The sequence below is a fragment of the Colletotrichum costaricense genome (genome assembly GCF_030867565.1).
Source record: "Colletotrichum costaricense strain IMI 309622 chromosome Unknown Scaffold_16.1, whole genome shotgun sequence".
NCBI classification, from domain to species: domain Eukaryota; kingdom Fungi; phylum Ascomycota; class Sordariomycetes; order Glomerellales; family Glomerellaceae; genus Colletotrichum; species Colletotrichum costaricense.
Genome location: NW_026848245.1, coordinates 669045 through 696336, shown reverse-complemented (window position 1 = coordinate 696336; position 27292 = coordinate 669045). Strand labels below are relative to the sequence as shown.

The window sequence follows — 27292 nt, the reverse complement described above, 5'->3', positions numbered from 1 at the left end:
TACCTTACGAATACACGGCATCTAATACATTGTACCTTGATCTAGTTTGACTTTGTTGAACGTAGCATATGCGCTCTAGGATTATCACATGTTTTATTTCTCTTCTTCAGCAACATACTCGTCAGGTGCAACGAAGTCCTCTGACCCCCAGGTCTTAGCAATGTACCTAGATGTAAGTCAGCAAAATGCTGGATCGGTCTTTGGAAGAGTCTCACTTGGTATGGCTTCCTCTTGCAGCCAATTCGCCCTTATTGTTGAAGAATGTGACTGTCGTATATGCAAGCGTTCTGCCCACTGCAAAGAATCAGTTTCCGCTCTCTACTTTGGACAGGGCTACAACGTACTCTTATCACAGGTGGCGGTGCCCGTCATGATGTCGCCAGGCTTGCCTCCAGGGTTGAGATACGTGACTATTGCAGTCAGTTGACAAGTTCAATAGTGATCTTGGAATACATTGTGAGAGCTGATAGATGGACTTGAATACTCACCATTGATGTCAGTTGAGACACCGGTCATGAATCGACCCTTGGAAGCGACGGCAAGAGAGCCACCGAGGTCAACAAGACTAGCAAGAGTTCCGCCATGAATCGTAGAAAGGCGATTCTGTGGGTCAATTTGGCCCAGTCAGTGGTGTCTTTGGCAACGGCGAGCATGGATGAGACGTACCGTGTGCTCCTTTTGGATTGCCAACTCGAAATCAACTTTGCCAACTGATGCGCCAGTCACTCGAAACTGCTTAGAGTGAGTAAACTATCGCTCATATACGTGAGTTTTATTCATACGTTATTACCAAGGAGCCTAGAGTTATGTGAGTACTTGATGGGCGATGCACAGCAAAACGGGATGCAAGCCAGCTTACCTCGGCTCAAGCCCAGAGTCCTTGGTGAAGGACTTGAAGACCTAAAGGGCAATTAGACTCAATTGGCGATGTCCGTATGTAATGTAAACTCACTGAGCGCACGAAGCGCAACGGAGGCAGCTTTGGGGCCATATTTGAGCTTTGGACGGCGAGCAAAGTGATGAGAATTGGTGAGAATGAGTTTCAAGGTGAACTCGGCGAGCTTCGGGAAGGGAGTCGCGACGGGGAATATGACGTGCGGACGACAGTAAGGTACGTACCTATCTTTGGCTGATAACAGTCCTTATCGGGATCTCGATAAGATACCTTAAGAAACCCCCAAGCTCCAGCCAGGCACAACCCACGAGAGCCCCTGCCTAAGGCGGAAACCTCTGTAGACCCCTGTCTGATGATTGAATGATTGCTGCGCCGTGCAATTCGCCTGGTCGCAAACCATCGTGAACTCTCTCAACTCTCAACAGCTCTACCACTTCGACCCACCACCAGTCTCCGAACTCGAGCCCGAAACCCCGCGCCGCCTATACGAACATGAGATAAAATCGACTCACATCTTCGTTCCCTCCTCTACCCAAAACCCAGCGCGCAAATCGCCCATCATGTCGGTCAGCTCGGGTCAATCGCTCCAGCTGGCCGACTACCTGGAGAAGCTGCCCGGCACGACCTTTAGGAAGCTGTACCTGCAACCCTCTACGGCCTTTGCCATCTTCCGCAGGATGATACCGCCGCTGGGTGAGAAGCCATGACCTCCCCTAGGATCGATAACTCTGGGCATTGGGTTGTTTTGTTGGAGAAAGAGCAAGGTCGCTGACCCAGAAGCCCAGCGAAAACCATCGTCATGGCTATCCTATACATGCCGCAGCCTATGCTGCTAGAGGACCTCGATGTTTGGGTCAAGCCGGACTCAAGAAGGTGCGCGCTGAAGTCCAACTAGTCACATACTGGCGCCGTCTAACACATCATCTTGCTCACTTAGGCAAAAAGACCAGGCAATCTCGACCCTTCGCAGCCTGCACATCCTCCAAATCACACCTCCCTCCAAAGAACGGCCACAAGAGATGCAGCTCACGACAAACTTCAAAAACTCGCTACGGCTCGCACTCGAAGGCGGCGGATCCCACAACTCCTTCGGCGTGCCCTCCTCCCTCCCCATCCCGCCCGAAATCACCGTCCCGTTCCTCGATCGCTACGCCCGTCGCAAGTGGGAGGACATCCTCCACTACATAGTCAACACCGTGAACCCCGGCGGCGCCGACGTCAGTGGACCTAAGGCGTCTGTTAAGGATCTGCTCGCTGCCGGTGCGCTCGTACGTCGCGCCAACGGTGCCGTCGGCATCACACAGGCCGGCTTCACCTTCCTCCTTCAAGAGGCCAACGCCCAGGTCTGGACCCTCCTACTGCTCTGGCTTGAAGCCACTGAGCACGCTTCCGCCGTCACGGGAATGGAGAGCACCGACGCTCTCAGCTTCCTATTCCTCCTCGCGAGTCTCGAGCTCGGCAGAGCCTACGACACCCAGGCCCTCACGGAACCACGGCGCAACATGCTTCCCAGTCTACTCGACTTTGGCCTCATCTACATCCCCCAACACAAAACCCAACAATACTTCCCAACTCGCTTAGCTACGACACTTACGAGCAGCTCCAGCGCCCTTCGCAGCGCAGGGGCAGGCTTCTCCGCGGCTCTCGCTGCGGCCACTGGTCCACGGCCCTCTAACGGCCTGACCCCCGGCGGAAGCGAGGAGAACAAGGGCGGCAGCATCATCGTCGAGACGAACTACCGCATCTACGCCTACGGCCAGACACCGCTCCAAATCGCCGTCCTCTCACTCTTCTGCAAGCTCAAGTTGCGTTTCTCCGACATGGTATCGGGCCGCCTCACCCGCAACTCGATTCGCAACGCCGTCGAGCGCGGCATCACAGCCGACCAGATCATCTCGTACCTCGCCGCCCACGCTCACGAACAGATGCACCGCATGGCCGCGGTACGGAACCGGCCCGTCCTGCCACCCACCGTCGTCGACCAAATCCGGCTGTGGCAGCTCGAGACAGAACGCATGACGACCACGAGCGGCTTCTTGTTCCGTGATTTCGACAGTCCTAGGGAGTACGAGGATATTGCGGGCTACGCGGCAGAGATTGGCGTATTGACATGGCGCAACGATAAGCTTGGCATGTTCTTTGCTAGCAAACACGAGCAAATTAGGGACTACCTCAAGTTGAGAAAGAAGGCTGAGGATTAGACAGAGGCGCTATGGTGCTATTTCGAGAGACATAGATAGACCTAGGCACAGGTCTAGAGGCGCTCCAGGTATATTGCAGGGCGGCTACATGCATTGGCAGGCGTTTTTGGGATGGAGATGGTTCAGGCTGGTGTAGAAAGTAAATGGGTATTGTTCTTAACAGCTGACTTTTCGTCTCTGGTAACCTCCATCTCTGGTGAACGCCATCTAAAAACAATGCATGGGCATAAGGGTCCTTTTCCTCGTACACTCCTCCTGTACGACAAAGACTCTTCTTGACCGAATCGAACAATGCGTTAATGCCTCCGTCCCTGTACACCTCCAGCTTCCCCCCTCCCAAGTCCAAACAAACCTAACAAAGCAAACAAATGAAGTGAAACGCCAATAACCATGATCTACAATAACCCTTCGATAGCGACGTACCTCAGACCATCACATAATGCTTGCTCGCATGGCGTTCCCTTGCTTGCCTTTACCAGCTTCTCTCTCCAACTGGGAGCTGCCGAAGCTCCGTCTTCCACCTCCGCTTCCACTAAAGAGCCGCGCAACGAACCCCCTGTCCGAGTTCATGCCTTCTGGCAGGAGCTTGCTGCGTCCCATTCTTCGGGCATACGCCTCTTGCCATGCGTGCAAGCTTTTCTGGGCCTCGGGCGTACCGCAAAGTGCTTGGAGGTGGAGGAAGATGCGGAGACTGCAATTATCTTCGTCCGAGAGTCGCTTAGCTTCTTGAATAGCGGCAGTGCCGTAGCGGTCGAGGGCTGTTGTGGTGCTGAGAGGTAGATTGCCACGGCCTTGATAGGCGGCACGTTGTTGCGCAAGAATACTGGCCTTGGAGGCGTGGGCTGTGACAAAGATTGATAGAGTCTGCTCTTGAAGGGATTCGCCTTGGAAACGATCCTGTAGAGACATGAAACGACCTGACCAGTAAGCCGATGGCTGCGCTGTCGTAATGATGAGTGGGTTGACCTCAGGAGACATGGGGGTGGGGGTTCTAGTCGGAATGCTAGTTGTAAGAGTCGAAGAAGTGCTGGTCTTGCGAGATGCCACTGTCTGCAGAGAGGCCTTACGATCACTTCCCGTGAAGCTGGCTAGAGATGTTCTAGAGAGGGAGGCGGTGAGGTTGGACAGAACGGTAAAAGTGCGAGATTTGGGTAGTCGCTGCTTCTCTATTCCGCCTTTGGGCGATCTTGATTGCTTTTGACGACCTCCGAGTTCAGGGCTGTTTCCGCCAGAACTTTCAATCGTCTCTTCCGCACCTCTTTCGATTTCGGTAGGCACGGATGTATGAGGGGGCCCTCGCAGGTGTGTGGTATTTTTGATGGCCATGACGGGGAAGCTGGCGATAGTTGGATTGCTGGACAACGGTCCGCCTGTGGTGAAACTGGCTGACAGTCGTCTAACTCCATGAGATCTTGCCATGGACAGTTGGGCTGCTGTTTCTGAAGGCGATATGAGCTGGTTCTCTTGGGAATGAAGTCTCTCGCACTGCGTAAGAGCGGGCTCATCTGAATATGGAATGCGCGTATTGTCAGCGTTGGCGTGGGAAATCTCCCCCAATACTCGACGATCTTTGACAGTAGCTTGTCTTTGAGAAGTGAGATATGGTTGGTAGCTTCCACGACCGGATAGGACATCCTGCCGCTGAAGAGGCGGGTTGGTTTCTCCTTGGGATTTTCGATGGTCGGGATTGACAGACTCGAGGGCTCCATAAGCTTTGCTTGCTTGGGAAGTCTTGAGGATACCACCTTGTCGAGTAGGGCCAAGAGTCGAATAGCCTCTTCCCGAATCAGCCTCTGAGGTCGGCTGGGAGATGTCTGAGTATTGTTTTTCGGTGTCGTTGATGCTCGAAACGACGGTGATTGCTTCGGCACGCTCAAGATCCGATCCGCTGCTACGCTGGACAGGCCCAAGAGGTCCTGAGATGGTTGGGCGCGACGTGGTGTGTTTTGGTCCCCGAGAATTGCGGTTCCGAAGCGGGAGGAAAGAAGATGCAGATAGACGGTCTCGCATTTTTCCAGCAGAATGATGAGTGCAGCAAAATACAGGATGCACTCGAGGAAAATGAGGTAGGGAATGGCCCAAATGAGGATGGTGATAGTTACCTGGCTGGCTCCAAGTGCGTGCTTTGAAGAGGCAACAATGATGGCGATTGACTGAGTGAAGGAATGGAAGTTGAGAGTAGCCGCGAGAAAACAAGACTTGGCCCAAAGAGAAAAAAGGCGAAGGTTGGCGTTGGCCAGGTCGATGCAAAAGTACAAAATCGTGATGATGCAGCGAGTGGTGTGGGCAAGTAGGACCAGGCCAAGCGATCCGGACCCGGCGGGGGACATTGTCTGGAGAGGAAAGTGAATTACAAGAATTAAATCAGACGAGGCGAGAATTTCAGTGTTGGAATACGCAGCCAGAGCGGTGTATCGCAGCCGTGGCGAGGTGAGCCAAAAGTGAGGTTCAGATGAAAAAGTGCTCTGATGTTGTTGGATGTTTGGAGGACGCGTCGACATCGAGCGCACGGTCGAGGACCTTGAACAGATGTCGACTCACATGCAGCTCTTGCCGAGCGACAGAGAAAGATAGATGGTTGAGACTCATCGCGAGAGGAAGGTCGAGTGCCATTGTCGTTACCATCGTCGTCAACTTCTTCCGATGCCCCTGCCGCGATGTTTCTTCCAAACCAGGTGAGGGAGGCAGCTTCTACCATATCAATGTATATCCGCTGAACGTCACTTCCCATCACTCCCCATCAAAGCCTCGCTCTTACTGTGACTTCAAATGCTCATAATTCCTTGTCTCATTAAGTTTGCCATGTCAAACATGATGCATGGGGCAAGAACAACCTCCAGCGCCGATGCCGATGATGCGAGGCCCTTTACATGCAATACCGTCTCTATACGAGCCAGACTCTTCAGTTCTCCCAACCCTCAATCTTGAACTTGAAGACCTCGTCACCTTGGCCTCTTTCAATGACGTTACCATTGCCATCCCACAATGCTCTCTCGCGATATGTCACGTTGCCGTCCCAGTCAACCATGATGATGGTCTGCCGCTGTGTCCCGTACAAACCCACCTCGAAGCCCATGGTGCCTTGGGCAGGAGGATCGGGTCGTTCGCCCAGCTGTAGGCCTTCGGCTGCCTTCTGGTCATCCGTGGCCCATTGACCTGGGCCTCTGGAGACTGCCTCCTCCATGGCTTTTCGATGGCTCTCGTCGCCCAAGGCAGGTACGAAGATGGATTGCTTCAACTCCTTGATGTAGTCCGCCAGGCTCATATCAGGGTGCTTGGGAAGCGTATCGGTATCCAGGACCTTGAATAGGCGCTCAGCTAGAGCATCCTCATTCAGATTGTCCGTAACAGCTTCCTGAATGGCCTCCTTGACCAGACGTTTTCCATTCTCAACCTTAGGCCACGGCTTGGGGTCGTCGTAAACGGTATTGCTAAGACCGTAAACCTCGCCCCGCTGTTCTCCGATCCACGGTACGTCCTGCAGGTCATCACACCGGTTGGAGATGATGGCGATACCCTCGAGCGCATGTTCGGGCTTTTCGTCGGTGCCGCGCTTTCGTTTCAATTTGCCTGCTACCATGGAAAAGCCACCGACGCCCTTGACACCACCATCCTTGACGAGGTGATTCACCGACGTTGAAGCGGGCTCTGTGGGGTCGAAACCAAGCCAGGCAGTGACCATGCCACCACGGCTGCGGGCAGCGTGGATGGGGTGTTTGGAATCCTGTGTATCTGTCTCGCGGTAGTTTGTGAGGACTGCGAGCTGGCCGGTCTTGGTGATGCCGAGCCAGGTGCCCTTCTCCGCTCTCTGAAGGTCGCGGGCAGAGAGAACAGTAGCGCCGGAAGGATGAGTCCACCAGTGCGGGCGGGACGTTGGGCGTAGGATAAACTCGTCCCGGTTGTCGACAACGATGAGAGCGTAGTCGGGATGGGCGGTGGTGAGTAGAACGATGCACATGCTGGGCGTTTTTTGTGGTCTTTTGGGGGGGTTGCCTGCCAGGTATATCGATGATTGGTTCTTCCTGAGGGCAACTGTCTTGGTCTCGATGAGTTCCTCCTGGGTGGTTGTGATCCAATGTTCGGTTCTTCGAGGGAGTGCTCGTGTTTATGATTCCGTAGATGAGCGGTGGAAAATGAACCCTGTTCCAACCTAGAGGTTGTTGGTGAATCCAAAGACCTGACGTGTCTATGTGTGACTGGTGTTTGTGATTGTTAGGTTCCAATATGGTACGTGACGGTGTGCCCAAATTCTGCAAACCCCTTGGGAATTGTTGGCCCTTTTCAATGTTTTCTGTTCTCAGATATATAATCAGTCCACCTCAGAAGCACAAAAATCCAAGGTCAGCTCGGCTTAGCCTGGTCTGGTTGGAGATGGCTATTGCCTCGGTCTTGGAATCATGCATCGCCTGACGCTGAAGCTTGGCAGGCTGTTGGGGAGTTGGCAGCGTGGCCGATCCTGTGTGCTCCGAGGGTCGGACAGCGGTGCCGGTCGGAGGAGATGACAACATGCTTCCAGGCACACCCAGCAGGTTTGGATGGATCAGCTTCAGCTTGCGAGGCCGAGCGGAAGTTGCCTATGCATGTGCTGTGCTCTGCAGTGTGCTGGCAGCTGCACAGCGGTACTGGAATCTGCAGCAGCAATACGACGCGAGCAGCTCGGTTCGGGTTCGGATTCTTGGCTGGAGGGGGGAGGCCAGCTGCATCCAGCTGTTAACACTCAGACTCTTTGTTCTGGGAGAAACGTTAGTAGTTGGCGTGGCTTGAGATGATCTTGTCATGGATGAAGTATGGCGTGAGGTTGAGGCTGGTGATCTTCCACAGTGGCTGTGCTGACTTTCCGAGTTCTTACATAATAACATCCGACCCACGGGACATTAGGTAATCAACGTTGAATATTCCCGGTCAATTTCCCCGCACTGCTCAACCCCACCAACTTTCTCAAAGCTTCGAATTCGCAACTGTCCGCTTTGCCTCGTGCAACAACCAATGCCGTGCAGCAACTGACATCAGACAGACGATGACCGCAGAGTACCCTGGGATGACTCTTCTTTTTACTGCTGTTAACAGATGTCGAAGTTGCCCAAACTCTTCTGCCCCAGTCAGCATGCGACGATCAGCAACAGGCTCCAAATGAATCGCTGTTGGACTCGTCACCAGATTCGTGGTTGCGAAAGTGTCGTCTGCACCAAGTCAACGCGTCTATCCTGACTATCTTGCAGTCTTATTTCTCGCTAATTCTTGTTACGGGTGTCGACTTGTCAGCAATTTTCGAACCAGTCGTCATCAGCTGTAGTAGCTGTGGATATTGCCCCAAAACACCAAGTAATCCAGTGCAAGCCCGCCAAACTTCAACGGCCGGCGATGTGGATATCATATACCCCTTCTTTCGGCCGACCAAGGGTGTCCCTCGCGGCGAAGATGTGCTTGGCAAGGATCGTAATCCTACCCATCGATCTGGCATGGCCTTGAGATGCGAACCCCCAATACCGTATACGGAGACTCCGGTCTTACTCTGGCGAAGATTGAACCCCGAAAGTCAAGTTCGAGCATTCATGTTTCCAACTTACGGTGTCCTAGTCGGAGGCGGTCCGAAGAGATTAGAGCCTCCGCGCGTCTCCTTCAATGCAGAACTTTTGTTGGCCGCGCCGTCCTATCCTCTAGCCTCCATCTTCCATGGGAGAAACCACCAAGCAAGAATTTGAATGCATTCGACCTTCCTCTTTCGACATGGCGCGTCGGCTGGTACCCGGTGCGAGCTCAGCAATCGCTGCAGTCTGACATGAATCGGCACTTTGTCCCGCCGACTCTCTGGGTACAATGGCGTTTGCTCACCAAAAGCCTCCCAATGATGGCAAGGACGGTCTCAGTGCTTACGTTCTCAATCTTTGCCGCCGACACGACAACATGGACTCGTAGCCCATCTCTGATACCTGCAAAGCACCTATGTTTCGCTAAGGTCTCCGCGTCAACTTGGCAAAGATTGCGCAAACTTGTTGGTCAGACTAGAAGAGATGTCGCCTGACGTGAGTCAACAACAGGCATCAACGCCGGGCCCGAGAAGTAAGCTCAACCTCGTGGCTCGCCCAGTCATGGTTGGGGTGCGATCATTTAAGCTTGTTTGACAAGCCTCTTGATTAATCGATTAAGTCTCTTCGGTTTCTCATAGCTTTCGGATTGCCCATCTTTGCCCTCTCCGCCAAACAAATCTCACACTCATTCAAGCCATTGAGTTCGACCCAGCATTGGCCCCTGGTATCCTCAGCGAATAGCGCACCCTTGACGAGCCATTACATACATCAACGCTCACTGCTAAGACCGATCTGAACAATGAGCTCGAAATGTCTCAACGACGACTCCCTCGGGCCTAGTGTTCAAGGCTGCCGCGGTGATTTTGATTTTACTCTTCGGTTCGAGAGGATATTCTTAGCCATCATCCCCGCAGCCGTTTTTATCGCTCTCTCACTTCCGCGCGTTGCCTACCTTGCTCGCAAACCGCGCATCGTTGGTGCCAAAACATTTCAAACCGTAAAATTGGTAGGTGACAGTAGTCCATGGCGGCAAACTTCATCTGAGACTTGGTTCTAAATTTCCCTTCGTCTAGGCCATCATAACAGTATTTGCAACGCTGCAATTCGCAATTCTCATTCTACAGACAACTTCCAGTGGCTCGCGCATAGATGGGTTTGCCGCCTCGGCCTCAGCTCTCGGCTTCCTCGCCGCTCTTTTCATGGTCGGATTATCGTATGCCGAACACTCCAGAGCACCTAGGCCCTCGTTGCTTTTGACCGGCTACGCTTTTCTCCAGATTCTCTTTGACATTGCTCAAACGAGGACGTCATGGTTGGTAGCTAAGACTTTCTCAACACAACTGTTCGCAAGACTATTCACGGCCTCGCTGGTGATAAAGCTTGCCATCCTCATCATCGAGGCCCAGAGGAAATCACGATGGATTCGCTGGACCGCCGAAGAACATAGCCCGGAGGAGACAAGCGGCTTGTTCAGTCTAGGCGTCTACTGGTGGCTAAATCGCCTCTTCCTCCACGGTTATCGCAACGTCTTAAAGATCGGCGACTTGTATGCTCTCGACCGTGGCATGATAGCCGAGACGATGCAAATTACTCTCGCTCAAGAACTCGAGAAGGGCAAGAACCGCGGCAAAAACCACGGGCTCGCAAAAGACCTAGCCAAGGCGTTGGCTGTCCCTCTACTTTTGCCTGTCGCCCCACGGATCGCCCTCATCGGATTCAGCTTCAGCCAACCCTTCTTCATCCAAACTCTTCTCGAGTACCTGCAAGATGACAACGCGTCAAATAACATGAGCTACGGTCTTATCGGGGCTGCTGTTCTGATCTATACGGGGATCGCCGTCTCCACGGCTCTGTACTACTACTTTCAGCAGCGAGCCTTGTACATGTCTCGGGGCTGCCTATCAGCAATTATCTACAAGAAGACCACCGAAGCCGCGCTCACAGACACCGGGGATGCGGCGGCAGTGACTCTCATGAGTACTGACACCGAGCGTATCGTCCGTGGTTTCTACAGTCTGCACGAAATCTGGGCCAACGTTATCGAAATTGCACTTGGATGTTGGCTACTACAGGGCCAGCTCGGTACAGCCTTCGTCGCGCCTCTCATTGTCATTCTCGTGTGCACCGGCGTCACCGCTGCCGTAGCCAAGTTTACCGGTGAGCGCCAGTCTCGCTGGATGGCTCAGATTCAGAAGCGCGTTGGACTGACTGCCAATGTCATTTCCAACATGAAGTACTTACGCATCTCCGGCATCACGCAGCCTGTCGCAGAGTTTGTCCAGAGAATGCGCGTGGAGGAGATGCGCATCGGCAATCAATTCCGCTGGCTGATCATCGTCACGGCGCTTGCTGCATTGGCTCCGAGCATGCTATCTCCCGCAATTACGTTCGTCTTCGCGCAAGAACGTCTGGATACTACGACCATCTTCACATCCTTCTCATTCTTGGTCCTTCTCAACAGCCCATTAGGCCAGCTTTTCCAGTCTATTCCGACCATCATCGCGGCGTTTACTTGTCTTAATCGGATTCAAAAGTACATTGAAGGAGAATCACGCATTGATTTCCGGCAATCTGCCCATCCTTCGGCATTCCAGGAGAGGTCGTCCGAGGAGAGCCCGTTTCGCGACAACTCGGATGACATTTCCCTGGAAACGTTCCCGGATCGGAAAGACTCCGAATTCAGCAGCTCAAGGCCAGCGATTTCTCTTGTTGATGGCAGTTTCGGCTGGACGGCGGATAAGATGGTGCTCCAAAATATCACGGCCTCTATCCCGGCCGCTCAGCTCACCCTCGTGGTAGGGCCTGTAGCATCAGGAAAGTCCACTCTGTGCAAGGTTCTCCTAGGTGAAGTGCCATTCAACACCGGCTTGGTCTCTGTGCCATCACGCAACGCTGCCATCGGGTACTGCGAGCAGAATCCGTTCTTGTCAAACGGTTCCATCAAAGACAACATTGTCGGGTGGTCGACTTTCAACCAAGCCAGATACGACGAGATCATCGACGCATGTATGCTCCAGACGGACCTTCTGCTTCTCCCCTATGGTGACGATACGAAGATTGGAAGCAACGGGATCATGCTCAGCGGTGGACAGAAGCAGCGCGTGTCACTCGCGCGTGCACTGTACTTGAATAGCGATCTCCTGATTTTTGACGACATCCTAAGCGGGCTTGACAATGACACAGCGTCTGAAGTCTTTCGGAGGGTGTTTGGGCTCGATGGTATCATTCGCCGACGGAAGTCAACAGCGGTACTTTGTACACATGCCATCAAGTATCTGCCACTGGCAGACCACATCATCGCCTTGGGCACGGATGGAACTCTTGCCGAAGAAGGTACTTTCGCCGACCTGATGCGCGATAAGAAGTATGTTGCCAGTCTTGGGGTGAAGGCTACAGACTCTGATACCGATTCCGACTTCGGGTCTGAGACTTCCAATAAACCCACCACCGGTCAACCTCCGAAAGCGAAGCGTGCTCCGGCCGTTGCCGACGAGATGATGGAGAAGTCGAGACAGACGGGAGACGTGAGGGTCTATGCCCACTACTTCCGTAGTCTGAGCTTAACGTCAACCGTCATCTTCGTTCTCTTCTCCGCATCATACTCCGTGTGGAACCAATTTCCTACGATTTGGATGAAGTACTGGGCCGAAGATACCCTTCACAAGAGCAGTGGATACTATGTCGGATTGTTCGGCCTCTTCAAGGCGTTGCAGCTCGTTTCTCTCATGGTGGCAGGTGTTGCCTTGATCATCTACATGACCACTTCCTCCGGCACCATTCTACATCAGCAAGCGTTGAAGACTGTCATCCACGCGCCTCTCACATTCTTCACCACAACAGACTCTGGCGTCATCACAAATCTCTTCTCCCAAGACATGACACTCATCGACAACGAGCTACCGATGGCGCTGCTTAATGCGGTGCTTGCCGGATTCGAGTCAATAGGTATGGGTGCTGTGGTCGCCGTTGCATCCCCTTACATGGCTGTTAGCTATCCCATGTTGATTGCTTTCTGTTGGGTAATCCAAAAGTTCTACCTTCGGACTTCTCGCCAACTACGACTCCTGGATCTCGAGTCCAAAAGCCCATTGTAGTATGTACACGAAAGACTAGGCGGCTATAGAGTATCTGACTAACAGTTGCTAGCACGCATTTCCTTGACACCATCAAGGGCGTCGCCACAATACGTGCCTTTGGCTGGGCACACAAGGACATTGCCCACAACCAGCACATGTTGGATACCTCGCAACGACCGGCATATTTACTCGCCATGATCCAGCAATGGCTCGTCGTTACTATGCAGCTCATGGTGGCCGGTTTGGCCGTCGTTCTTGTGACCCTTGCCACCCAGCTCCGGGCCAACTCAGGCTTCACTGGTGCCTCTCTAGTCACTCTGATGTCGTGGGGCGAAACCCTTTCATCACTCGTCCGGTTCTACACCCAGCTCGAGACTTCGATCGGTGCCGTTTCTCGTATCAAGACCTTTTCCGAGAAGGTTAGCCCTGAAGACCTGGAAGGTGAGGATATCGAGCCGCCTGAAGAGTGGCCCGAGACTGGGCGAATCGAGATCCACGGCGTCTCTGCCTCATACAAGTAAGTTGAGCCCAACCAGTTTGTGGACGGCGCTGACAATATGGAAAGCAACGAACAGCAAGCAACATCGGATGGTGCGACAACTCCTCCGCATCTCGCATTGAAAGACCTCAATTTCTCCATCCAACCTGGCCAGAAGGTTGCACTATGTGGCAGAACGGGAAGGTAAGTTGCCTTTTACATCGGACTGCCCAGGAAGCGTATGAATGCTGATCTCACTTCCTTAGTGGCAAATCATCTCTGATTCTTCTTCTCCTCCGGCTTCTGGACCCGGCATCGTCCTCTCCAAAGAACATCGAGATGGACGGCATTCCCTTCCACCGCATCGACCGCTCAACTCTCCGCCGCCGCATCATCTCCGTGCCCCAAGATGCCGTGTTCCTCCCCGATGGCAGCACCATAAAGGCAAACATCGACCCTTTCAACGCAGCCACAGACGCAGAGTGCTTCTCAGTCCTCCGCGCTGTGCAACTCGGCACCTTTGTCGAAGAGCGCGGTGGCCTGCGCGAGTCCATGAGCGCAGACAGTCTTAGCGCGGGACAGAAGCAGCTGTTCAGCCTTGGGCGGGCGATCCTGCGACGCCGGGTCAAAGACGCCAAGTTCAAGCGGCGCGGCGGCGGGATCTTGTTGTTGGATGAGGTCAGCTCCAGCGTCGATCACGCGACGGATAGGTTGATGCAGGAGATTATCAAGGAGGAGTTTAGGACGTATACGATTGTGATGGTGTCGCATCGCCTGGATATGGTGATGGACTTCTTTGATGCGGTGATCGTCATGGATCAGGGGCGCGTCATCGAGACGGGCAGCCCGAAGGAGCTTGTTGAGACGGAGGGGAGTCGGTTTGGTGAGCTGTGGGCGATTGAGAATCAGGGACGGTCGAGGGATCCTGTCAGGTAGCTATGGGTCTTGGCAGAGGCATCACTGTAGGAAGCGAATGATTTTGATTAATAAAGAAGATGTTCTGGTATGACAGTCCTTGAAAATGGGAGAGAACATTCAACATAGGAGACAATATTAACACGGGAGGGGATCGATGCGGTACGCGGGGCCAGGCAAAGAATGAGCATCTTCTGTTCAGCATTTTACCCCAATTCCGTAGCAAACACTCGGGAGCAAACATCCTCTGTTTACCCGTCCAAATCCTGTAAGTATCGTCAAAGAATGAATCTCTTCTGTTCACACATCCCAGTCCCACAAGTCATATCGATGAATGGGCATCTTCTGTTCACTTGTGCTGTTTGTTTCAATTCTATAAGTAGACACTCAAGAATGAGCATCTGGTGTTTCCTTCCCTTGCTTCCATAAGAAACCACACCACGACCACAAAGCTTGACCTTTATCATCCTCTCACTACGAATCGATTCCAGTTTCAAAACTGCAGCATGGCCGCGGCATCGCATACTTACAGGGTTGTAGCCCTCGGAGATGATTTCCAGTTAAACATACGCGTCGACCCAGAGAAGCCAGAATTCCACCACGAAATTGTGGAGGGAAGTTCCGCAATCACCGCAATTGCAGCACATCGTTCCTGCTACACCAAAGAACTGGTGAATGCTTTAAGAACCGATAATCGCAGAAACCTCTTGACCAAAATCGACGTCCATGTGCAGGGTGGAGTCGGGAGGGACCATTATGGCCATATGGTGAAGTCTCTACTGGGGACAATGGGACCCAATACAGACAGCATCAAAGAATGCTATTTCAAGAGAACCAACGTCAACATCCACCTCATACGACCCAACGGAGAGGAACGAATTCGGTTGAATCCTGCTGAAACACTGGCTACATCCACCCAATGGATGGAAAATTTCAGCTTCATTCCCGAATCCGTTGACAAACGCGTACATAAGGTCTTCATACCAGGTGCGGTCGTCATTTCTACAGAATTTGAAGAGAAGGTCTTTGATTACATACTCAAGACTGCTGCACGCGAGCGTATGAAGGTCTGCTTGGGCAAGGTGCCTTCCTATGGTATTACCGAGGACCAGTTGAAACTCATAAATTATCTTGTGGTTACTGAGGAGGAACTTCAGATTTTCCCTCAATGCAGCCAGTTGGAAAAAATGTTTGAGAGGGGTGTAGAATTGGTTGGGTTGGGTGTAGAGCATGTGATTATAACCAAAGGACACACGAAAGCTACCTACTTCTGGAAGGGGGGGTCGAGTGCATACCTTTGTGATTTCAAGGAGAATCATCGCAAAGGCAATTATAATGCCATCGAAAGGTAAGCAGCTTTTCTCCCTCTTCAATGTCTCCCAACTTCAACACTGACACAGGCGACAAGGGACACATTCACGGCGACATTCGCAGCGGGTATTACTGAGCATCGAGCTGGAAACAAAGGGGCTGTGGATTCAGATTTTTTGGGTAAGTTAGTCAGAAATGCGTGTGCAGCTGCTGCGCTTGTTGGTTCGAGAGACGGTGCGCCACAGGATATCATTCCATGGTCTGAGGAGATCGAGGCGTTTTCGTAGCCATACACTCATATGCTCCTTCATGGTATGCAAGGCCCGCGTCGATTTACTTTTCTCAGTCTCCTTTTTCTAGTCTTTTCGTTCTTCATCATTTCATGATTTTCTCTTCCTTCCCTGAAATATCTATAGATATAATGTTTTCCCTCCCTTTCTCGTCCTCTCGAAGGCCGAAATACTGTTTTTCTTACTATTTGTCTTAGAACCCCACCAAAAAGAAAAAAAAAAAAAAAAAAAAAACCCCCCACATCATTTTTAGACTATTAATCATTCATTATCATATTGTGAAGTGGTGGTAATGTTTGCAACTAAGTTGAGAGCCAATTGAAGAGACAACGTCTGTCAAATCTTTTGGCCGTGTCCGATCTTACAGGCTGGCTGAAATACGATGAGCAGCGGGCTTGACTTTCATGTTACCATCTAGCTTAAGCCATGGTGCTCAGGTCATCAGAAGAGCCGCCATTCAGGAAATTTGGCCTCCGGAATCTGTTTAGAGACTGTATGGACGTTGTATCGGAGTGTGAACGAGCCTGCGTTAGTGTCTCCTTTTGTAACACTTGACCAGTCAGCTTCCAGGAAAGCACTGGCGGTGAATCTTAACCGCCAAAGCTGCGTATCTTACCTGGCCGATTGTTGGCTACATGAGGCTCTGCATTGTAGTGTAAATAAACTTGCCCTTCTTTGTTCTGCAGCAGGGAGCAGGCCGTGGGCTATCAGAGGTGACCTGTCTTGGCAGGTATCACAGCCTTGTTGCTGCTTGCATGTATTGTTACCATTCTTAGCCTAAGGTATGATATTGGCGTACCTAGGTCTGGTGTCATATGAACAGTGCTACCGTGTTGCATAGCTAAGTGGCTCTCATATACTGATCTTCCCTGATTGAGCCCAATAGCAGGCCGTCACTGAATGATCGGAAAGGGTGTTGACTTGTTGACTCTCTATAGTGTTGGTAGGCGACGTATGTAATGTACTAAAAGCTGTCCAGCAACAACATGAAGATGCCACACCGCTCCTTGGAGAACCATCTTTCGATTGCCCGACGGCTATAAGTTGTTGCCTCAATACACTATCATAAGGCCTCATGTCTGACACATTACACCACCTACCGCAGAGTATTCCATTCATTGAGACTAGTACTTGAGGTAGGATGGGGTGGTCTCGTAAGTCACAATTGGGAAGCGTTGAATGGAAAGTGAGTGAGCGCCCTGACTTTACCGTTATCATCGCAAAAAGTAACGGAAAGACTCAGCCAAGAGCTTGTTGAGTCGGTAAGGAGTCGGTCAGATGAGCTCTGGGCGATTGACATCCAGGGGCTAGGGAAAATACGCGTAACACGAACATTACCAATATGGGGAGACATCAACACCGTGATGGACAGAAGTTTTGACTACAAGAAAGGGGCTCTGCATTGGTATTGAACTTAGTCCGGGAGTCATGTTGGAGGTGTCCCATCCAGGTCTGAGGTCGCAATTTCTTTGAGCCGCGCAGACATGGACATCCCCGGGTCGATATGAGCACGGGCAGACAAAGAAGGAGGGTCTTCTGTTCAAACACTCCAGTCCTATTAATAACCATCACCGTCACGACCGGCCGGTTTTACGATTCCCGACGTGCTAACATCAAACACCCTTACGATCGACAGTTACAGGATTGGACCCGAGATGAAGACCATCGCAGTTATTGGGGCGCTGGGCGTTGATCACATCATGATCGTACCCCGGTTTCCAAAGACAGGAGAGAGCATTAGAGCAAGTCATTCCGAGAAAGCCTTGAGCGGAAAGGGTGCAAACACAGCGCTCTCGACATACCGCTCCTGCCACCACAAGGCATCGCTAGGCAGGGGCGATGGTGCCATTCGAGTTAAGATGATTGGCAAGGCTAGTAAGGATCACTACGGAGAGGGGCTTAAGAAGAGGCTACTCGAGAACGATATCGATGTCTCTGGCCTTAAAGAGGTGCCAAGCTTATCATCCAGCAAACGCGTCGTCATGATCAATGAAGAAACCCACGATAGTCGGTGTGTGTTTAGCCCGGGGACAACAGCGGCCTGGAAGAAGGAGGATTTCAGCTACCCTGAGCAATTTGGAGGCGAAGAATGGCCGAACTTGATCGTAGCGCAGATGGAAATCGATAAGGAGGTCGTTGAGACGATGATTGAAACTGCTGGTCACGCTGGTATCCCATTCTGCTTGAATGCCGCGCCAGCGAGCCCGATCAACCCCGAACTTTATAGGTTCATCACGCATCTCGTGGTCAACGAGTTCGAGGCTGCGATAATGTCCGGCCGTATGCCGGATAATGTGACGGAGAGCACCTGGCCAAGTATTGCCCAGGACTTCCTGAACGTTGGGGTCGAGAACGTGGTTATCACATTGGGTGCAAAAGGTGCCTTCTACGCCGATAAAAAGGTCTCCGGGCACTGTGCTGGATATCCCGTCTCCGTCGTGAATACAACCGGAGCAGGGTGGGTGGTCCATTCTCTTTATATTCAAATGATGTCACAGACTAATACAAGTGATTAGCGACACCTTTACAGGTGCGTATGCGGCCGACTATGTGCGTCAGATATCCAGTGCATCTGGAGAATGGGATATTGAGAGTGCCGTCGTTCGCGCGAACAAAGCTGCTGCTATCTCTGTTGGGAGGATGGGCGCTCAGGGGCACATTCCTTGGGCGGATGAAATTGATCAGTTTGACATAATGGCAGAGATGACTTTTGATTAATCAAGGCAAGCGCCTGTTAATAGTTTGGAAATACCTATGAGATCGTTTGCCCTATCCGCTCATCACCGCTCTGCGATCACGCCGAGAATTGATCTGAAAGGTGCCGGACCGAACGGCGGGAGAGCGGAGGGCCGCGCAGGCACCGGTCCCCGGGTGGAGTCCAAGTTATCGAAAAGAGGATCAAGGAGGGAATTCGTCCCAGGAATTCATGTGACTTTGGTGTAGTATTGTGATGCTGGCCATGACTGAAGGGGCCTAGATCGAGAGGATGTGCAGCGCAAAAGATCGTGGGGTGTTCAGCCGCAATGCGAGGGTGTGCTTTTGCCAGCTTCCGACCTCGGCATAGCCCCTGGAGAAGCCAGTTGCCCCATCTCTCTGTCTTCCGTCTGCTAGTATTCAAAGATGCAGCGTTCCCAGAACTTTTGGAGAGAACAGTATCAATCTGACAACGCCACTAGAATGAGGTTCAAAAGTCCACGACGAGTGTGGATGAGTGAGTATCCTGCAGCTGCAGTAAGTTCTGCTTCGGAAGCAAGGTCATCATCAAAAGGACGCCGAAAGCTCGCGCCTTGTAAACGAGAACGAAATGTCTGTACTCTGTAGCCCCTCGTGCCCCTCATCGCGCCGTGGTTCCTGGTGGCTGCGTGGCTTGCACATGTGGTAGCCCAGCACATGCGCACCCCCGGCCGCCCCTCCTTCTAGAACATGTGCAGATCTACCTCCCCGATCGGGATAGCAACCATAATGTCGGATATTCGATAGTGCCATTCTTGTTGAACTTCTTTTAACATTCTCCAGGCTCCAAGTTCGTCTGGTCACTCTGGTGTGCTTCGAATACCTTCCTATGTGGTCCTAGATCTTGCGTTTGGGTTTTGCGCCCATATCCAGAGAAATGTGCTCATTAGTCACCAAATAGGTACTTAGGCAGCCTGGATTGGTCGATGGACCGGATGGAGCATGGTGGATATGCGTACGAGACCTTCATCATTCTGTTACGCACTGGTTTGAGAGGAATAAGTTGCAGGATATTCAAGAGACGCGACATGCCGTCAGCATGAGACCAGATGAGGCAATGGTGCAGGGTGTCTCGGCCTCGGATGTGCCCTTGAAGCCCGCCCGGGGTGCCGCTCCGGCGACGTTGGCGGAGAGGAGAAAGGGAGCTTGCTGATCTTCATCGGGTAGAGACATTCGAACCAACAGCTCCTCGCGTCAGCAAATGAGTCGATCATTTGATTAGCTGACGGGCTTGGAGTCTTGGATCTTGGGCGTAAGGCGTGCCTGGGAGGGCGCAGCTCTCCTGTTGCCAGGCGAAGTACTCCGCGATGGAGAGTGGGGGGCGAAGCTGGAATAGGCACATAGGATGCGAACGATGTGACGCTGCAGATGAATGTTTCTTACTTGTAGAGTTGTTTGCTTGCCTGCTGGTAAAGGTCGAGGATCCAGACTTGGCTCAAATCTTAATGCGCATGCGGGTGAAATTGTTGGTTCCTCTCGTTGCCCGACTGCTCGTGATCGGGCAAATGCGGCGGTGACTGGCATTGAGGATATCTTGTGGAACGTAAGACCTATTGGACCTTTACCATGCCTCAATAGGCTTCCAACCTATGGTAAAAATTGTTTCTCCGACAATCAATTCTTCTATACTGGAGTCAGAGGAGAAGAAGAAATCGATTTGATGTTGTTCAGTTGAAGGAGGACGAAGAGAGAACCTGGAGGGACTGAGTGAGGTACCCCTTTCCGGTACGTATCATGGGCTCCGGGCAAGTGGATCCTTGAACCGCTCAGCTTCCTTTTTAGGTTAGGCAAGGATCCATTAGCTAATACAGGCTAAGCGAGAACACACGGGCCATCAGCTTATCGCATTTACGAATGGCGCTAACAGGCGCCTTCCCTCGTGACACCCGCCGCCGTCTCCTTGTCTCCCCATCTTCTTCCTCATATTCCTTGGACCACCTCATGTATCACGACAGGATCCGCCTATGATTCTCACCGGTACCTGAACGAGCGGGGAAATACCTCTATGGAAGTAGAACAGAACTTTGGGAACTTTGTTTCGGCGACCATGCGGCTGTATGCGTCTTTTCTGCAACATCCTCAAGCCATGAACGCCATGAACGCCAAAGACGCCACCATCGATGCGGCCCAGCTCTCTTCAACGACATCGGTCACCAACTCCCGTGTCAGTAGCGATGGCTGCTTTCTTATTGTCAATGTCTCGACTATGCGACAATGATAATATCCGTACGCAGATATGAATAGCAGCATACCGGACCGGTGCCTGAACCTGCATTGGAGTGCGACAGGTCCACAGGGTGGCACATAACCATTGCCATGTGCCCTTGAAGCAACAAGTACAACCTCTTGGCTGCCTTGCCACACATGATAGCTTCATCAACCCGTCGACGCGGTGTCTAGTTCGATAACATCGGACGACGAAATACGTGCTGGCTACGAAGCAGTTCTCTCAAAGGATCGTCTGGCGAGATGCCCCCCGTGCCCAGTTCTGGCCCAAGTGCTCTGCCCTGAACTGTCGAACTGCACCCAGACACAGACCATCCACCACCCACGCTATCAAGACAATACTAGGCCTTGATACCACCTCTTGGCATGCACAACGGCCGGGTTGTGGAGGACATCTCAAGGCGGTAGGTGTCCAACGAACGGCGCACCCGTACCGCACGCCATTCGCACTATTGGACCCCGCCTGGCCTGCATCCTCTGCGCCGTGCCATCCACTGCATCCCAACGAGGAAGCTCATCCAAGTCTTGGCGGCTCTCCGAATGAACAACCTCCATTGACCGGCATCAACGTCCAAGACTGCGACTCGCCCGTCTGGACCGTTGCGAAATTACACTCTCGTTGTTCGCCCCAGATAGCACGGCCCGCGCCTCATGGGTCGCACCATTCAACCGCTGGGCGAGCATGCCCATTCTCTCTCTGTCTCTCTATGCTTCGGCTTCCCCATCCCCCAGTCTCTGGACCTTGCACCAAAGCACCCGATGCTCAACGCGACTCTGCACCTGGCCATGCAACTAAACATGCGCACACAAGATAGATGCAGCTAGCTGCGTACAACTTGGTAGCTCCGGCCAATGAGCATGCCTATGAATCCTGGATATCACGTCTTCAACAGGGAATATGAGCAAGATAGCTTCATCTTCCTTGTGCTACCTCTCATAACGTCTCTTGCTATGCCGAGCTTGAGATTGGCCGCACTGCTAAGCAGGCATGGGCTCATGGGCATCTGCCTCCCGGAATCGGCGACGCCACCTTACGGGCATCTGTTCGTCAGCGAGAAGCGTGAGATAAGGACTACTTAAACCACGCCGCCGCCGCGATGCCATCTTGACATGGTTTCCTTCGGTAGCTTTGCGCTCTCTCACCCTCGTTCATACCAAGGCAAGACCCAGCACCTGGCAAGATGCGCATCTCGGCCACTGTTTCCGCCTTCGCCCTCGCTCTCCACCTTGGAGGCGTTGCGGCCCTCGGCCCTCGCCAAGAAGCCGGTGACGAGAAGGAGACTCCCACCTTCATCGCCAAGAGCTTCATCATCGAATACGCTCCTGTGAGTGCCCGCTGCGCGTGGCTGCTGCCCGAAGAAAGCCTTCCCAAAGGTTGTAGTCCCCAGCTGACACTCACCGTCTTTCTTACTCTAGGGTTCCAGCGCTCGCGTTCGTCGTCAAAATGTCGCCTCCACAGACGGCATCACCGTCGTCAAGGAGTTCGCCAGCAATGTCTTCTCCGGTGCCAGCATCGAGACTGACACCTTCACTCTCGACACCCTGCAGGAGCTCTCCGACGTCGTCAACGTCTGGGTCAACGAGCAGATCAAGCTTGCGCCGACAGAACCCAAGGCCGCTGCGCCTGAGGATGCTCCCACATACTCGACACATAATGCCACTGGTGTAGCCAAGCTTCACGCCCAGGGCATCTTTGGTAAGGGTGTCAAGGTTGGTGTTGTTGATACCGGTATCTGGTACAAGCACCCTGCTGTAAGTTGGAGCTGCACCCATCGTGAATGCGAACATACACTTACAACATAATAGCTGGGTGGCGGTTTTGGCCCCGGTTTCAAGGTTGCCGATGGCTACGACTTTGTTGGTGATGGTTCATACCCGGCCAGCGGTCCCAAGGCGCCCGATGAAGATCCTCTCGACACCCGCGGCCACGGTACCCACGTTGCTGGTATCGTCGCTGGCAAGACTGACTCGTGGGTCGGTGTTGCCCCCGAGGCCACCCTTCATGCCTACAAGGTCTTCTCCAACGCGGCGTCTACCGACACGGCTACACTCATTGAGTCATTCCTTGCCGCCTACGACGACGGCGTCGATATCATCACTGCCAGTATCGGTGGCTCCAACGGTTGGTCTAACAACGCCTGGGCCGAAGTTGCTTCCCGTTTGGTTGATGAGGGTATCGTCGTCACGATTTCCGCTGGAAACAGCGGTGCCAGCGGCCCTTTCTACGGTAGCTCTGGATCGTCCGGCAAGAATGTCATTGCTGTGGCTTCCGTTGAGACAGAGGTCTTCCCGGCCATCCCCTTCGAAGCTACCTACGGCGGCAGCGAGACTGTTCGCGTCGGATACCTTCCTGCGGGAACCTACTTCCCCAACACCATCGTCGACTGGCCGATTGTCGCCCTCAACACCGATACGAGTGCCACCGCCGATGGCTGCACGCCCTACCCGGCGGGCAGTCCCGACTTGACAGGCAAAATCCCCTTGGTTCGTAGAGGAACTTGCACGTTCCAGGTCAAGCAAGAGAACCTCGCTGCCCTGGGCGCAAAGTACATCCTCATTTACAACAACGCATCGCCCATGACGACTCCCAGCACCAGCAACACCGACAGCCAGATCGCCATGATCACTGCCGACTCCGGTGCTGCCTTCATCAACGCCATCAAGGCCAACATCACCGTCACTGCTGACTTCTCGGTCAACCCCGAGATCCCCATTGCTCTCGACTACCCGGCTGGAAACCGCCCCAACATCTTCACCAGCTGGGGTCTGCTGTACGACAACCAGCTGAAGCCTGACATTGCCGCCCCTGGTGGTAACATCTTCTCTACCTACCTCGACGGAACCTACTCCATCCTGTCGGGCACGAGCATGGCCTGCCCTTACGTGGCTGGTGTCGCTGCGCTCTATATCTCTGAGAAAGGTGGTCGCAGCGTCCAGGGCAAGGGTTTCGCCCGTGCTCTGTCCCGTCGCATCATCTCCAGTGGGTACGCTCTGCCTTGGTCCGATGGAACTGCTACGGACTACGGCTACAGCGCGCCCCCGGCTCAGGTTGGTAACGGTCAGATTGACGCTTGGAAGATTCTCAACTACGACACTCAGCTCGAATTTGAGAAGATCCAGCTCAACGACACCCGCTACTTCAGCCGTTACCACGACGTTACCGTCACCAACAACGGCAAGTCGGATGTTACCTACAAGTTCTCCGTTCAGCCCGGCGCTGGTGTGGATGCCCTCGCCTGGATTCCTGCCACCTCCAGCCTTCCTGGAACAAAGCGCGTCAAGACCTTTGCCCAGCTTGCCCCCAAGACGTATACTCCGGATATCAGCCTTCCCCGTGACTTCACCCTGAAGGCTGGCGAGACCAAGACTGTGTCTGTCAACTTCAACAACCCCGATAATCTCGGCTGGAACGCGACCGGCCTGCCTCTCTACGGAGGCAAGGTCGTCATCCAGGGCAGCAATGGCGAGCAAGTCTCAGTTCCCTATGCCGGTGTCGGTGCCGATCTCCGCAACACCCTCGGCGGTGTCCACGAGGCTGGCTGGCCTCAATCTGTCTCCACTGTGGACGATATCCCCATCAGCCAGAAGGCGTCCTACTCCTTTGACCTCAGCATTGAGGCTCAGGACTTCCCTAGGATCTTCCAGAAGCTCCTTTGGGGAACCCGCCAGACACGCTGGGACATCTACGAGGCTGGCTGGACTGAGCGCCAGTGGGTCTACCCTCCCGTTGAGGGCCAGAACGGTTATATTGGCTCGGCCGCATCGTGGGTCGGCTCTGGCGAAATCCAGACCTTTGACCCCGCCCAGTATGACCCCAACGATACCTTCACCTACCCCATCACCGACATCTACCGCAACGCTGGCGCGACCTACCACGAGCACTGGTGGTTCGGCAAGCTGGGAAACGGCACACAGATTGCGCCTGGTAACTACACCCTGCGCTTTGCCGCTCTCCGACCTTTCGGAAACCCCACACACGCGGACAACTGGGATGTCTACAAGACCCCTCAGATCCAAATCACGGGAAAGTACTAGACGTAACGGCTTAGTCTTACGAGCGCATAGTATGATATAGTAATGATCTAATACAACCATAATTGTTCTGAGAACTAGACGATACTTTGCAAAATTTTGAGTGATGTCTTAGAAAGCAGATTTCCCAGAAATATGTTCAAACCGGCCACTGGTAGCCGGACCCCGCCTCCCTTCACGAAAGTCCCCATACTACACCCTGATGCCAATTGCTGCAGCTCGGTTACAAGTTCGCTCAGTTGCCTCGCGTCCGCCTCACGCATGGCGGCATGAGGGTAGGGCAGCCTACATGATGCGGCCCTTCATCGAGATACGCAAAGTAGCAAAGATTCACGGATGACCATTGACGACTCATTCGTCGTGCAGATTGGCCCCGCCGCTAATGCATGAAGTGACTTTTTCGTTGACTGCATCGACAGAGGAACGGCTGTTAGTAGAAGCGAGGCAAGCGGGCTCACTTCCTCGCGGCCCGCGCCGCAGAAGTGGGCTTGATCGAGCTGTGATGGTTGGTAGGCAGGCCCCGGCCTTGCAGACCGAGATCCTGATGGGACGGTGATGTTCGGTTCAACAGATATGAGTGAGAGACAGCCCACGCGTATGCAGGTCCCGCGGAAAACTTGATTTTAGCACATGTCAATGAGGAGATTGAGGGAATTCGTTGGCCGGTGCCTTTCGTCGCTGATCTTGGCTCTTTTCTTTGTGTCGCTGTACCTGACTTCCTTGCGTAGGAGATGTAGTATGTCCTGATTCGAAGAAATATGTCAATTGAAAGAGGTATATCTTGGCCAAGACTTCCTCGGTTGCTACCGAGCATCTATGAAAACCAGAGAGCAAGCTACGATCCATACCTCCCAGTATCATTCTTTATAGTATATACATTCCGCATTCGCAATCCAACGATAAGATGACGATCGAAGAGCAGCCCGAGCGGTTCAACAACACTCGTAAAGCCGACTTCAAATCAATCTACAACCAGTCCGATCCCCGCGCTTACTTCGCGGCTTTGACGCCGCTCCAATACCAAATCCCACAGCAGGCACTTCCCTTTGTGAGCCGCATTCTCCAGCATATCTCCGCGAGGGACCCATCCCCAACCTCCAACAGCGATGGTACCGTGACCACAGCAAACAAAGTCAAGGTCCTGGATGTGTGCTCTTCGTACGGGATCAACGCCGCCCTCCTCCGCCACGACATCGATATGAACGCGTTGGCGGAACACTACGCCTCCACCCCAAAACTCTGCTCTCGGGAGCAGATCGAGGCCGACGAGCGGTTCTTCGCGGGACGTAGATTGCGGCGCGAGCAAGATTCGAAAAATGAAGTGGAGGTAATCGGCTTAGACGTCGCACCCGAAGCGATATCGTATTCCCTAAAAACTGGCCTCCACGCAGCCGGCTTCACAGAGAACCTCGAAACCCACGACCCCTCACCGGACCTCCGCCAAGCACTCCACGATGTAAAGCTTGTGGTGTGTACAGGCGGGGTAGGCTACGTCGGCGCCTCAACCTTCACCCGCATCGCCGCCGCAGCGAGGGCATCTTCGCCGTCGTCTCCCTCGCAGTTGTGGATGGTGACGTTTGTGCTGCGCGTCTTTTCGTTTGATGAGGTCGCGGAGAGGTTGAGGACGGAGTTTGGGCTTGTGACGGAGAAGGTTGAGGGGAGGGTTTTTCGGCAGAGGAGGTTTAGTTCGAGGGAGGAGCAGATGGCTGCGGTTGAGGATGTTAGGCGGAAGGGGCTTGATGAGAGGGGGTTGGAGGGAGATGGGTGGTTCTGGGCGGAGTGTTGGGTTACGAGGCCTGAGGGTTCGAGGGAGGAGGTTGGAGAGTTGATTGAGGGTCTTTGAGGTTGTTGTGAGAGATGGGGTGTTGGTGACTGGATCTTTGCTCTCCTACCTATCTTGTTGAGTGTAGACTGGAGGATTGGCTCGGAGGTCCGATATCTGGAACGAGCTGTATAGTCCTTTAGGTGAAAAGGGTAAGTCGAGAGTGCCGTCGAAGCAGTCTCCGTCGCTGGTCGTTTACCGTGCCTTTTGATCCGCAGATGATAGAGCCGATGATGTCGAAGAGACGATCCTTAGACGCCACGTAGCTGGAACCAATTCACAGTCGGACTTGGTGTTTTCGTAGAGTCTGGCAGCTTTAGAACCCAAGCAACCGCGTACAGGCGAGATTCTGCCTCTCAAAATAGAAGCGTGTGGTCGACAACAGTCTCAAGACGATTTCTCATGGTGCTGAACTGTTAGGTAGTCGGCAGGTTTGGGTCTCGCAGCAGAGCCGCATCGAACATGGCGGCACTGTAGAAGCGTAGAGTTGGATAGGGATGGGCTGTCGAGTGACGAGCAAAGTGTCAAGAAGAACTCGCAGTGTTCCTCGAGGCTGGTCCAATCTAGACTCGATCGATAAATCCGTCAGGTTGTTCAGCGTCTCTCAGCTGACAGAGTTTTCCGACTTTGGTGACTGGGACTCGGTTTTGATCCGAGAAGCGCTAGTATGTCTGTCCGTCGGCGTGGAGTCTCGTGAGGGGTCAATTTCCATCATGCAATTGTGACAGTCCTTCGAAGCCCAGGCTTGTGTAGAAGAAACGCATTGCTGAGGTACGGAAGATGTT

At 53.1% G+C, this 27292-nt stretch overlaps 8 protein-coding genes across 8 annotated transcripts; 5 read left to right on the top strand and 3 right to left on the bottom strand.

Moving 5' to 3' along the window:
• Positions 1-93: 93 nt before the first annotated feature.
• Positions 94-991, bottom strand: CCOS01_13026 (thioesterase superfamily protein; the record flags this gene model as incomplete). The annotated part of the gene is made up of 8 exons (XM_060461173.1): positions 94-166; positions 216-294; positions 345-410; positions 489-603; positions 667-732; positions 783-798; positions 860-900; positions 953-991. The coding sequence occupies 8 exons, from the start codon at positions 989-991 to the stop codon at positions 94-96; spliced, it is 495 nt and encodes a 164-aa protein (XP_060308375.1).
• Positions 992-1455: 464 nt separating this feature from the next.
• CCOS01_13025 (transcription factor tfb2) lies at positions 1456-3096 on the top strand (the record flags this gene model as incomplete). The annotated part of the gene is made up of 3 exons (XM_060461172.1): positions 1456-1588; positions 1681-1768; positions 1833-3096. The coding sequence occupies 3 exons, from the start codon at positions 1456-1458 to the stop codon at positions 3094-3096; spliced, it is 1485 nt and encodes a 494-aa protein (XP_060308374.1).
• A 432-nt stretch (positions 3097-3528) lies between these two features.
• Positions 3529-5106, bottom strand: CCOS01_13024 (uncharacterized protein; the record flags this gene model as incomplete). Its single annotated transcript, XM_060461171.1, has 1 exon — positions 3529-5106. The coding sequence occupies one exon, from the start codon at positions 5104-5106 to the stop codon at positions 3529-3531; it is 1578 nt and encodes a 525-aa protein (XP_060308373.1).
• An 892-nt stretch (positions 5107-5998) lies between these two features.
• Positions 5999-7054, bottom strand: CCOS01_13023 (uncharacterized protein; the record flags this gene model as incomplete). The annotated part of the gene is made up of 1 exon (XM_060461170.1): positions 5999-7054. The coding sequence occupies one exon, from the start codon at positions 7052-7054 to the stop codon at positions 5999-6001; it is 1056 nt and encodes a 351-aa protein (XP_060308372.1).
• A 2369-nt stretch (positions 7055-9423) lies between these two features.
• Positions 9424-15540, top strand: CCOS01_13022 (ABC transporter; the record flags this gene model as incomplete). Its single annotated transcript, XM_060461169.1, has 8 exons — positions 9424-9630; positions 9749-12717; positions 12771-13217; positions 13266-13382; positions 13445-14110; positions 14317-14361; positions 14626-15152; positions 15494-15540. 8 exons carry the CDS (start codon positions 9424-9426, stop codon positions 15538-15540), a joined length of 5025 nt encoding a protein of 1674 aa, XP_060308371.1.
• A 1496-nt stretch (positions 15541-17036) lies between these two features.
• Positions 17037-18412, top strand: CCOS01_13021 (uncharacterized protein; the record flags this gene model as incomplete). The annotated part of the gene is made up of 3 exons (XM_060461168.1): positions 17037-17068; positions 17331-18152; positions 18211-18412. 3 exons carry the CDS (start codon positions 17037-17039, stop codon positions 18410-18412), a joined length of 1056 nt encoding a protein of 351 aa, XP_060308370.1.
• A 3422-nt stretch (positions 18413-21834) lies between these two features.
• Positions 21835-24688, top strand: CCOS01_13020 (subtilase; the record flags this gene model as incomplete). Its single annotated transcript, XM_060461167.1, has 3 exons — positions 21835-21978; positions 22070-22405; positions 22460-24688. The coding sequence occupies 3 exons, from the start codon at positions 21835-21837 to the stop codon at positions 24686-24688; spliced, it is 2709 nt and encodes a 902-aa protein (XP_060308369.1).
• A 901-nt stretch (positions 24689-25589) lies between these two features.
• Positions 25590-26528, top strand: CCOS01_13019 (uncharacterized protein; the record flags this gene model as incomplete). The annotated part of the gene is made up of 1 exon (XM_060461166.1): positions 25590-26528. One exon carries the CDS (start codon positions 25590-25592, stop codon positions 26526-26528), a length of 939 nt encoding a protein of 312 aa, XP_060308368.1.
• Positions 26529-27292: the final 764 nt, after the last annotated feature.